We start from the raw sequence: 12,357 nt of genomic DNA, 5'->3' as shown, positions 1-12,357 counted from the left end.
CCTCTTTTTTCCTTTGTTCATTAAATTTATTAAATATATATATATATGTGTATATATATATACGTATATATATATATATATATTTTTTTTTTTTTTAATAAGGGAGGGCTGGAAAAGGCCCACTGGCAAAATTTGAAAAGGAAGTTGTTGGGTCAGCCATCTCACATGGGCTATGAGGATGTGAGTCCTTACCTCAAAGCTTTATTTATAATGGGTAGGAGTATTTCCTGTCCTTTCTTATTGTCATTTTAATTACTGTATATCTGGTTCCTTTCTTGTTGTTGAATGGTAGGTTCTCAGATTGTGCAGGCAATCATTTCCTCATTTTGCTTATCATTTTTTTGTTCACCTTCTCCCTCCTATTTATCTTGGTGATTCTGTCGATTAGAAATATTGGAGTAGGAACTACATTTTAGAAGAAAATTAACTAGCACCTGGATTTATTTTTTCCTTGCTTTTTTCATGTTCCACATTCTTTTTTTGATGTATTCACGTTTCAGAATGTTGCCTCTGAAAGCCAACGAGGTCTTGTCTTGTAGGTCTTGTCCATCACTATGTCCCCTGTGTTCCTTTCCCCTCCACAGGCTCCAATGATGCCATTGCTCCAGATTTCCCCCCTGATGCCCTGGGCACAAGGGATGAGAATATGTCTGATATTGTAACCATTAAGCACAAAGAGGGCATCTATAGCAAGAAGACCATGTGTAAGTCAGCCTGGCCTGAAGAACGAAATCCCCCACAAGAAAACATCTCAGGTATGTATTTTACAGCTTTTTTGTCTTTGGTCTGTCCTGTGTTCAAAGTCCCATTCCCTGTTGCTGCCAGATGTCTTTTCAATTCTATTTTATACTTAAAGTAATTACTGCCAGTAGATGGAGGGGAAGCTGCAGAGTCCAGAGGCCAGAGTGCATGCTCGTTGGGCCGATGAACCTGGACGGGTCACTCTACTTCCTAGTGCCCCAGACAACTCTGTCAGATTCTGATCTGCATTGGTCGAGGGACTGGCTCCAGAGGAGGCCCGCCAGTGACGTCAGAGATGCAGGTCAAACTGCATTGCCGGGTATCTGTAGGTAGATTGAGAACCAGCATGGCACAGTCAGTACTCTGATGAAAGCAGAAGTCCAGTGTTTTTCAACGTGTAGTTTTGTGTAAAACCCTTGAGATTTTCCGTACTTTGAGGTACTGTATTAACTTCTTCATTACAGGTGCAGTGTGGTCAGATGTACAGTAGAGCAGCAGTTGGCTGTATGAGTTTCATAAATCAGAATTATCAATAAATCTAAATTAAATAAAATTGCCTTGTGGATTTCAGTTCTACAGGTAATTGACGTGGTTCTGGAAAGCGCTTGTGAGGATCAGATGAGATGCGACTACACTGTACAGACCAGACTGTACCACGTCTACTCTACGTGGCAATGGCTTTCAGGGTGCTGGGATTCTTGCCTTGCTGACTCAGCAATAAATTTCATCTGTTCAGGTGTCAATGTGACTCCTCAAGACCTGAAACATGAGATAAGGGTACTACACATTTGGAAACTAGGCTTTGACGCAATTAAACTTTCTATATACATGGGAAAAGACTGCAAAAGGGATTATTTGGTCTGTGGCAGAGGCTGGATTAAAAACAAGTATGTCTCAATGTACCACATTTGGGCTGGTGCTGGCGGCTCCATTTGATGGCGTCAACATAGCATCTTAAACATATTTATGAATAACCCTGTGAAAAGTCTGGTTTCTAGCTAATAAAGGATGCTTAGCAGTGGAATACAATTTCATTCCTGTGGTTGACTGATTGAATGTGCTGGTAATCTTTAGATATGATTAGTAAAACAAGTTATGGTGGCAGAATATTACTCACAGTAAATAGGGATATAAAATTTATTGGAGCGTGAGGAGGCATGGTCTGTGCCTCAGCATTTGAAGAATAAGTGATTTCATAGAGTAGCTGTGCTCCATCCACAGATGCCGTTGGAGAATGTGCTTCTTCATCTGACTAGACATGTTCTGAGTTACCACGCATGTATCTTGTGTGGATTTATGTGTTTGGATGTTGTCCCCTTTGTGAGTACAGTTGCTTCTTGAGAGCGGAGGCTGGGCTTTTTCATTCTCTTGTATCCCCAGCCCTTAGTACAGTGCCTGGCACATAGGAAGTGCTCAATAGATGCCCCAAATATTCATTATCCAGTATTCAGCCTTTCTGAACTTGGGTGGGTTTGTCTTTGGATGAGATACACAACCCATTATTGGACCCCTCCACCCATATATGAAGTCTGTCTAGTGTGGTAGAAAGGGTGTGTACTCTTGTGGCAAAGCCTTCTGGCGTCCAGTGCCTCCTCCATGCTCTGAGAAAGTGTCCCATGAGGACTGGTGCAGGTCAGCTTTAGCCTGCTAATCCTATTACTGAACTTGCATGCTAACAATGTTATCAGACAGGAAAAAAGTGTGTATGTAAAATAACATGTACGATATTCGTGCAGTCATCCCTCGACACTTGAGGGGGTCTGGGGCTCAGGACCCCCAGAGGTGGGAAAAGCTGCAAATTACTCTAGGCCCCACCCTAAACCTTGGTTTTTAATAATTCTGATCATATTTATTTAACATGCAAAACAAATAAAAGTGAAACAATGCACTTCACCCAAAAAAGTTGCGGTTTCTACCCGAGAGAGGTTAGTATCTTGTACACTATGCAGAGCCTTCACAGCCCATGGTGTGGGCTGCACCTGGAGCACCTGCTTCACGGATTTCCTTCTCTGAAAACCCAAGGTACAAGGATCATTGGGGGAGAAAATCCCATTGCTGCTTCTGGATAGTATCGAGACAAAGAGGAAGTGTCCCCAAAGAGAGCGCATAGTCTGTGGTTCTTTAGCTCAATGAAACTTTTAATACCATTTCACTGTTTAATAATAAATTTAGGTATGTATATTTGTGGTGGTAAAGAATAAAATAGATGAATGAAATACAGTATTTATGCATTTATGACTTACTAAAATGATTTTTTAGTTTTATTTTCATATACGCATCACCTGCAGTTTTCTGCAGGATGCTGCAATCTCCAAAAATTTCCCTTTAATTATCGATGGCCAAACCACGTGTGTGAAACTCATGAATGTCGAGGCATGACTGTAACTGCAAAGAATGTGAAAAACCAGGTTGTCTAAGGGTTAGTAAGAGGCAGAATAAGCATCAGCCTCGCTGTTGGTGCAGTGCTACAATGCCATTCAAGTCAAATCAGCATTAAGTGCCTGCTCTGTGCCAGGCACTCTGCTAAGTCCCAGGCCATTGGAGGAAGGCAGTACATAAGAAGAAGCTGCGAGGAAAGAGGGCATGATGAAACGGGCTGGAGGGGTCCAGGGCAGAGGGCACTGAGGAGGAGTGAGTGCTGAGCTCACGCGATCCTGCAGGGGCTGGATACACAAGTCCAAAGGACATATTTTCACACGTAGAAAGCGCAATTTTGCCCATCAACATTACATTGACCTTGGTTTCTAACTCTTATCCTTTGAACTAGTCAGAGAATCATTGAGTTTTAAAGTTAGAACTTTTCGTCATCTACCCAATTCCCTCATTTTGCAGAGGAAGAGACCAAAGGTCTGGGATGACTTGGCTAGGCTCCCCCAGCTAGCGGGTGGTAGAGCAGGGTGAGGTCGCCACGGACTTGTGGGCACAGGGTTCAAGTTGATTTTTATACAAACAGGTTAAATCATGAAGGAGGTGATGAATTTTGTGAAATGCTGTATGGTCTGTTGTTTCCTTGACCTTTTGACATCTGTTTTTTTAGGCCTGCAGAGAAGAAGATGAATCTGATTGGTATTTCAAAGGAAATAACTTTTGTTTTTGAGGTCTTTCAAAGCTGATTACTCTTCTTTTCTTTCCAGAATCTAAAAATCAGTTGGAACTTGAAAACACAACCCATTCTGTCTTCAAGTCGGCCCAGTTTTACTTTCACCATCCAGTGCACCATCATCATCATCATGATTTCTTCTCCTGTGAGCCCTGGGGAAGGGGAACTTGCCTGGCTCATTCCAGAAGAGACCCTTGTTTCAGTCTGCCTTACGAAACTTGTGAAGATGACCATAGATTCTCCCCCTTACAGACTGAAATGGATTACACCAGGATAGAGAGATACTGCTGGAATGTTGGAGGCAACAGAGAGCCAGGGGCCGGGCAAAGGCTTGGAGAGAGTCTCAAAGTTGACAGTAAGAAGAGCGGCACGAAGGAAACCTCAAGGATCCGCTTTTCCCTAGCCCAGACCCTTGAGCCCCGCACCACTTTGAGTGAGCTCTGGGACAGGTTTCAAGAGCGACAGAAGAAACAGAAGCCGCCTGCATCTGGCTCCTCGGATGAGTTATCCTTGGTTGATCGTCTCGATCGCCTGGCGAAGGTCCTTCAGAAGCCCATGATGCTCTCTCTCCAGGCTTCTGAGTCTGCTCCAGATGACTTCAGAGGGGAGAGCACACAGCAGCAGAGAAGAAGGAAGTCCCAGCCAAAGAAGAAAGATGAAAATGAGTCTCCAACTCCTCGCAGATCAAGATGGCCCCCCCAGTCTCCATTTGGACTGGTGGGTGGGGACCAGGCGAAGCATACCAGTCCCAGACAGCCAGGGCTGGATTCTGTAAGCACAATCTCTTCAGATTCGAGGCCCTCCCCCGAGCCTGCAGATCCTGTGTTTGAGTCCGATGCAGCTGCCCAGGCTGATGGGGAAGCAGGCCCACCTGGGGAGGTGAGCAGTGATATGTCCAGCATTGACCCTGCCCGGATAGTCCAGGGAAGAACGCATGAATCACCTAAACGGCAGCAGAAGCACTTGTCTGAGAGGCAGAGAGAGGGGAGTAGGAAGGTAGCCAAGTGGAAGCAAGTCCCCCCAACTTCTCCTCAGGTCGGAAGGAAAGGCGCACAGGTACATGGGCATTAGTACTAAGACAGCACGGTGGGATTCAGGGTCTCTTGTAGATAGTATGGAAAACCCTTTCCCCTTCTCCTTAGTACCCATGATCATACCTAGCCCACAGGAGGAGAGGAGAGGCCTGCTGTAAACTCATCAAGCACTTGCTGAGCCCCCAGCTGTGAGCGCTCACCCTCCCTCTTCCCCCTCCTCATACTCTCTCTGTGTGTCTCTGTCTCTCTCTTCCCACATGCGTATACATGTACATAAAGATAGATGTTTCCTTTTGTCTTTGTTTTCCTAGTGCCTACTAGAGTGCATGGCACGGGCAGACACTGCCTGCTTATAGATTCATTGAGAGATCAACGGATATTTTTGTCGTGTCCTTTGGGTATTCAGCACTTCCCCTAGGTGCTCCAAGTTTTGCAAAGCTGGTGTAGGAAAGCATGCTCCATGTCATATACTGCCCCTCATATGAGACCCATCTAACAATAGAGAACACATTTTTCAGGGAACTTTTTAGTGGTGGGGTATCATTTGTAATGATTTCACTAGGAGCTGCCTTCTCCTGAGGGAAGGAGAGTGATGACGGCAGCTCGTGACCCCTCTGCCACAGAGTGCTCTGGGAGAGACTGATGGTCATACTTAGGCATGGATTGGGAGCTAACACCAACCTCTCTTTCCACGTGACATTATTTGTGCCATGCAGAAGTGCTGAGGCCTGTTGCTGAAATGTCCCCGAGTGCCCTGGTCCCAAACTCAGTCTTTGAGGGTGGGACCATGTTTTTGAAGGTCTCCATCCCCATAGCCATCCTCTGCCTCCTTTCCGCTCACAGCTACAAAGTGAGTGTGAAGGGCCAAACACTAACAAAGGGTATCTTGATACAAAGATGTGGCCGACGTTTTTATAAGAAACCCAGTCGGTTCTCCTTCCTCCAGGCTGACTCTCCTACTAAACGTGATGGTCGAGAAGCGTTTTTCTGGTGAGACCCCTATGGGAGGCAGCATCTCTGAGCCAGACTGGAGAGAAGCATGTGGGCTCTAGGTGTCAGCTTTCCTACCAGCTTGTGACTGCCCCATGGGTTCATTCACCCCCCTCTGCCCTGCTCAGAGCCAGGTGAAGCATAGTCTGCCCGCCTTGTCTCCTCTGCATTTTAAGATTTTTCTGGCAGAGGAACTCTTTTCTGTGGCTGAGGTTGGCACTGACATGCAGTCAGTTTGCCTGGGGAATTAATTCCAGACATCTGCTTGACTGGCAGCGGTTACTTGTTCTTCGTTTGCTCAGCTGACTAAAGTTCCTCTTCTGAGCCACTGGATGCCCTGTCTCCTGTGAACAGATGGTCCACTTGAGAATAAGTGAAACGTGGAATGCTGGTGATTGCAGTGTTCTGCTCACCCTCCATCTCCCAACTCCAGGCCTTTTCTCTGGCTTGTCCTCCAGGCCTGGAAAGCTCTGTCTCCTCATTCCGACTCCTGACTTCCCTGGCTTCCTTTGGGTCCCAGCAAAAATCTTGTTTTCTACAAGAAGCCTTTCCCAGTCCCCTTCACTCTAGTGCCTTCCCTCTGTTGAGTATTTCCACTTTCTCTGCATATATCTTGTTTGCACATAGTCGTTTGCATGTTATCTCCTCGTTAGACTGGGGGCTTCTTGAGGGCAGGGACTTTTTTCCTTGGCCTTTTTTTTTTTTTTTTTTTTTTTTTTTTGCATTCTCAGTGCTTTGCACAGCCCTTGGAACATAGTAGATTTTAATAAAAGCTTATTTCCTGACTGTGGGTTTCAATTAGGCTAAATGATGGGGATACATTTGTGCAGCAGTTTTGAAAGTATCTCGTCACAGTCCTGCTGAGGCGGGGAGAGGAGAAATAGTGAGTCAACACTTTGGGGCTTAGGGGAGTGGACTGTGATAATGATAATGGACAGGAGCGAGGCAGTCCTCTGGGTTCTTTTGGTGAGCCCCCACCATGCGCTGCCTGCTGTCTTGGGGCCATAGGAGGTTGGCTTTGTGAGGCTGAGGCCTGCCTCTGGGCTTCAGGAGCCTGGTGGTTGAGATGCAGGCAGACCTGACTGAGTGCCGGTGATGTTCTGCAGGTGGATTCGGTAGTTTCCTCGGACTCGGTCTCAACTGTCAGTAGTGCTTGGAGTCCCACCCCCACCCCCAGGAAGAAGCAGACTGTCCGGATGTTAAATAAGGGCGTTCAAACAGGTGAGTGGCTCCCGTGGGAGTTGCCCTCGGCCTTTGGTCACTTCCAGGGTTTCCAGTTAGGATGAGGACGTGTGGCTTGAATAGAGACATCTGTCCCAGTTATGAAAAGGGGCGTCACCAAGTGGGAGGTGTTGGGAGCTTCCCCAGCCTTGATTAGAAATTACCTTTTTCCTTGTAGAAAAACATCCGCTTCAGAAAATACTGCTCCAGTAACGTTAGGATAATTCTATCAATTTGTTAGCATTTATTACACGTCTGATACATTCTGGGCACTGTGCTAAGCTCCGGGTGTAGGAAGCTGAAGGAGTGCCATTCTCTGTCCTCGAAGAGCTCTGGTTCTGCCGCTCTTGAAATAACCCTCCTTCATCTGAGGAGCAGTCGTTCAGAGAGCACTGTTCTTGGGCCACTCCTGATTTGGGATCACTCACCAGGGCAGTCTGAATGAGGCTTGGCTAGATTAGTTTCTTCCACCCATTTCAACTCTTATTTGTCCCCAAATAAGTAATGAGAGGGGAAACCAGCGTCCACAGCAAAGCCACATACAAGACAAAGACCACGGTGCCAGTGTTTCTTCTTGGCTTTAAGTCTTTTGTTCAGAACTTTACATACAGGGTAAGAAGGGTGAGCAGCACATCCTCTGGGGCTTAGACAGACACTCAGTAGAATCTCATGTTCTCAAGTTTTCAGGGGAGTAGGGTGGGCAGTGACAGGAATCCTCCAGCAGTGTATGGTGTGAAAAGGTCCCCCAGAGGGGGCACTGCATTGAAGGACAGACCTTAGAGTCACATGGCACTTTTGTCCTTAGGGGAACTGGAGATAGTGAGAAGCACAAGGAAACACACTCGAGATTTTGGGGTGACTTTTCCAACCCCAAAATATAGTGTGACTGGTAAAAGAGTAGATGATGATGTGAACACTTCAAGCCCAGGAAGCCATTTAGGAGAAAAGGAGCCTCTGACTTTTTACCTGTGGACCAAGAAGCCGAGGAGAAGTAAACCTCACTGCTCTGAAGGTAAAAGCCCTCAGCTCCAGGTTGACCTTCGCATCCAGAGCCTGAAAGCTTCTGGCTCCCCTCCCCTCCCCCCATCCTGACCCGTTACGATGGCTGTCTAGGTGTTAGTACGGCCGTGGCTGGGACGTTGCTGTCAGAGCCAGCCACGGTCCCAGATTGGGGAATCCAGACAGCTCGGTCCCGAGTCTTTGGGCCTGTGCTGGACCAGCCATCTGCCTGTTCAGCTTTTGTTTTCCTTGCTTTGAGGATACCATTTTCCATATCTTCTTTAGTTCTTAATTCTACCCAGCAGCCTGAAAGCAGAGGCACAGAGCCCACCTTTTCCCTTCCACTCCCCTCCTTGCCAAACACATTTAATAAACTGAGTCAGCTACAGGAAGGAAAGCTGACCACCTCTATTATTGTCCCCTTCTTTCTACTCCTCTAGATGTTTGACAAGTATTGTCCCCATCTGGCTTCTAGAAAAATGCCTAGTAGAGGGATCTCTGGGGCTTCCCATTTTGACAAACACCCCATGCTGTCCCCTAGAGTCTGAGCTAGATTGGGGCATCGGGGTGCTCCTTGTAGCCTGCCCCTGCCCGCAGGAATGCCGATGGCTGGCATTGACAGCCCTCCAAAGCCCTGGCAATGCCTTTGCTCAGCCCCATTCCTCTGCCAGAGGTCACAAGAAGGAGCTGAGATGGTGAAAAGCGTGCCCTAAAAAGGGACATTGAAAGCAGCTGCCAGCTTGGGCTTGTGCCCCCCATGCCCCTCCTGCCCTTGTGGTGTGAGACCATGGTGGGGAGGTAGGGCCGTGATTTCTCCCACTGACTCAGCTCTTAAGTCCGAGCGAGCTGTTACTTGGTGGGAGGAAAGGTGTCTTTTGTGCCCGGTAGAGGTGTCTGAAACCCTGACGCGGACTTTTTACCCCTTTTCCCCCTTTCGACAGCATCATCCGTATAGCTGCTGAAACGTTTGACAATGTAATGCGTGTTTTCCGTTTGTTGGTGACATTAAGCGTCCTCACCTTTGGCTTAACATCAGTTCCTGGAAGGGCAGGAGGTTTGGTTAGAAAATTCACAAGGAACATTCCTCCAATTAGATTAAAAATACAGTGCTGTCTAAACTTGCTGTTTCCTGGCACTGCTGTGCGTATCCTAGCTGGGTAAGCTTAGGTCAGACTCGGAGGGCTGCAGTGCCTGCCCCTTTCTGCTGGGTGAGGAAGGGTCCCAAGGGCAAAGGCTGCCCTAAGACCCCCTTCCGCCAGAGTCACCTGGGGGCATTTAGACCCTCATGCAGCTGGCCCCAGGCACCCCCCCCTTATCTGAGTTTCCTTCCCCTTGTTACCACCTCTGCTGCTGCTGCTGCTTCTCCTCTCTGCACCTGATGCTGTTTGCTCACCACTGGAGAATTCAGCCTAGGTAGGACACCTCTGTTCTCAAAGGGAGTGAAGTGGGCTGGGAATAAGGGAGGAGGGGGCTGGGGACAGAGGGAGCAAGGGAGGGAAAGAGCCCAGAGATTGCTTCCTTCACTCACCTCCAGACTTCCTGGCTCCACATTCTTTGGGATGATAGGTAGGTGCACTCCAGGAGCCTAAATGAGCTGTAGACACAGTGAGTGTCCTTTGGAAATGTTTGTGCTTGTGATGTGTGTGTGGCTGGCCCTGCCTGGAGCCAGAGGCAGGAACGTGCTCCTGGCCTCTGCTACCTGTCGGCCTGGGAAGCAAAGAAAAGTGGTTAGTACAGGTCTGTGGTGAGGAGCACCTGCGCTGGGAAAACTGAGAGCACTGAGAGCTTCTTTTCTTTTCTCCTTATAAATATTTCCCATAGGGGTTTCCTGGTTTATTCCTGCAGAAAACCTGAGGTGCGCCTCCAAGAAGGAGAACCAGAGCAGTCGTGTGTCTGGCCCCGGCCCCTCTTGGTTCGCTGCCCTAACTCACACCAAGCCCTGGAGGCAGCCCCTTCAAGAGCAGAACTGGCAGACGGACAGCAGGGGCAGTGGCAGGCCGCCTGGTCTCAGCGATGACAAGGAGGCCCAGAGACGATTCGTGAAGGCAGGCTTGCAGGTGCGTAGGGCTGTGGCCATGCTGAGCCCTGGTCTAAGCCACCAGGGCCCTCATCTGGCCTGGCCTTCTTAGATGGAGTTTCTCTTCTGGGCCCTTTGCTGGCAGTGGGTAGTGGTGGGAAGAGCCCACCTGTGCCCCTGTGCCATAACCTTGGGTGTGCCTCATTGGTTTTCCTTTGAACGGTATCCTTTGCGCCTCTGTGAATTCCCAGACTTGGGTCTTTGTCTTCAGGTTTGGTTGATCTTGGGAGAATCCGTGTTTTGTCTCAGGGCAGTGCCCCCTGAGCTGAGAGTCCGCCGCTCCTCTTCTTTCTTCTTCAGTGACTTGTCCAAGGTCACACAGTAAGAAAATGGCAGAGCCAGCATCTGAACCAGGGGCTTCAACTCTCAGTTCAGGGTGTGCTCATGGGCCACACTTGCCTCTGTGTATCCGTCACTGCTGACAGGTCGCCTTGGCTCCTCCTGTTCAGCTAGGCAGCGTCCCCACTGCTTTGTGTTTCATTTTGGCGGCAAGATCTCCTCGGCTGGATGGGCTTTTTGAGCCTAAATGTGTCCTATGATTTGGAAACACTTCCCCACACAGACTTGGCCTTAGCGGAACAGGCCTGTTTCTCACCGAGGGCATGCTGTTCTCTTGTCTCTGCTCTAGGAGTCCCTGGAGAGGCTCCGCCCTGACTTCATCTCACGCTCTGGGGCCCGGGTGAAGCGGCTGAGGTTGATCACAGAGGAGAGGAAGCTGCAGCATCTGTTGCAGAGGGAGCGAGATGAGCTGTTCAATACTGCTGAGCAGCAGAGGGAGTCCCAGGACATTGCTGGCTTTCTTTCTAAGAAAGGTGCAGTGTGCCCCGCTCTCTCGGTGGTCGGCTGCTGGCCCTGCGCTCCCCGGCCGTCCCGGGGTGGTCAGCTGCTGGCCCTGCGCTCCCTGGCCGTCCCGGGGTGGTCAGCTGCTGGACCTGCGCTCCCCGGCCGTCCCGGGGTGGTCAGCTGCTGGACCTGCGCTCCCCGGCCGTCCCGGGGTGGTCAGCTGCTGGACCTTCCCTCCCCAGCTGTGACCTCAGCACCCGGGCATTTCTCGGGCTTGCTGTGCCAAGTAACTAAGCCCATTTCCCTGGCTCCTCCTGGCTGATGTAATACATGCTACAAATGGCTTTCATGAAGATTCTTGAGATAGAAGGGAATTGAGAAGGGCATCTCTTGACTTCCTTCTCCTTCCTCTCTCCCACTTGGGAGATGTCACATCAGCTAGGCCGAATGGAGGAGGGGACTGCCCTGAGGCAGGAGATCCTCGTGTGAGTTCTTTTTCTGCCGACTTCTGACTTTGCAGGGAGATCTTAGGCAAATCATGTCCTTGTCTGTAAAACAAGGATGTTTTAAGATTTTTCTTCAGGTCTAAAAGTCTGTGTTTTCCTAAAATTGGCTGCATTGGCTGGTATTGGCTGCTTTTACTTTCTGGGGCTTTTTTCCCCCTCACAGACAGCTCCAGCTAGACCTTCTCCTTATGCTCCCCAATGTATCAGGATAACAGAAAAACATTATAACAGACCCAAAAAGAATTTTTAAAAGAACGAAATGAAGTATTTTTCAATGAGTTTGTGGGCATATAGGCTAGTCCTGCCACGGTTACTGTAGACCATTCCAGAAAGAATGTTATTTGGGCATAATGTTTAGGATTTATCAATTCCTGATCTCACTAAGTTCTAACGGGTTAAAGCCTTTTATACCAATCTGAGACTCCCTGCCCTCTACAGTGTCATCAGTAGGAAAAGAGCATGACCTGAGTGCCTCGTTCTTACTGATGGTGCAGTGAGAGGTGACAGTTATCCCACCAGTGCTAGGCTTTGTTATTAGCCTTTCCTATGTCCTCTTGAAACCGAGGATTAAATTCTGGTTTTGATAGTGACAAGCTTGGTGCTGGGGACCAAAGGCATGGGCAGGTCTTAGCTTGTTTTCCCCATTTGCTTCCTACTGTCCTGGAATTTACCCTAAAATTAAAAACTTAGAGGGTTTATTCCTGCTGGGCTTGGCAGAATAAGAGGCTAGGAGAGTCAGCGGACAAGAGGAAGCCATGCTTTTTGTTTTTGAGCAGGTTTGTCAGGCATTCATAGTCGAGGAGACAGAAACAGCTCAGGCCTGGTGATTGTGTCTCTGACAGAGCTGAGGATGCGGTGGGATCCTGTGGTCTGATTCAGAGTGTACACAGAGGCCCGAGCCCCAGG

General features: G+C 48.6%; 1 protein-coding gene across 1 annotated transcript in view; it reads left to right on the top strand.

Moving 5' to 3' along the window:
- The window catches only part of ALMS1 (ALMS1 centrosome and basal body associated protein), a 136,583-nt gene that overhangs the window by 107,958 nt on the left and 16,268 nt on the right, over positions 1 to 12,357 (top strand). The window contains exons 10-15 of the mRNA XM_036750141.1: positions 585 to 755; positions 3,876 to 4,897; positions 6,972 to 7,086; positions 7,892 to 8,098; positions 9,907 to 10,142; positions 10,791 to 10,974. Coding sequence (XP_036606036.1) covers positions 585 to 755; positions 3,876 to 4,897; positions 6,972 to 7,086; positions 7,892 to 8,098; positions 9,907 to 10,142; positions 10,791 to 10,974 — 1,935 coding nt within the window. The remainder of the gene's footprint in view (positions 1 to 584; positions 756 to 3,875; positions 4,898 to 6,971; positions 7,087 to 7,891; positions 8,099 to 9,906; positions 10,143 to 10,790; positions 10,975 to 12,357) is intronic.

This window comes from Trichosurus vulpecula, chromosome 3, assembly GCF_011100635.1.
Source record: "Trichosurus vulpecula isolate mTriVul1 chromosome 3, mTriVul1.pri, whole genome shotgun sequence".
Taxonomy (NCBI): domain Eukaryota; kingdom Metazoa; phylum Chordata; class Mammalia; order Diprotodontia; family Phalangeridae; genus Trichosurus; species Trichosurus vulpecula.
Note: the sequence above shows the minus strand (reverse complement) of the source record. Positions and strands in the feature narration are given on the sequence as shown.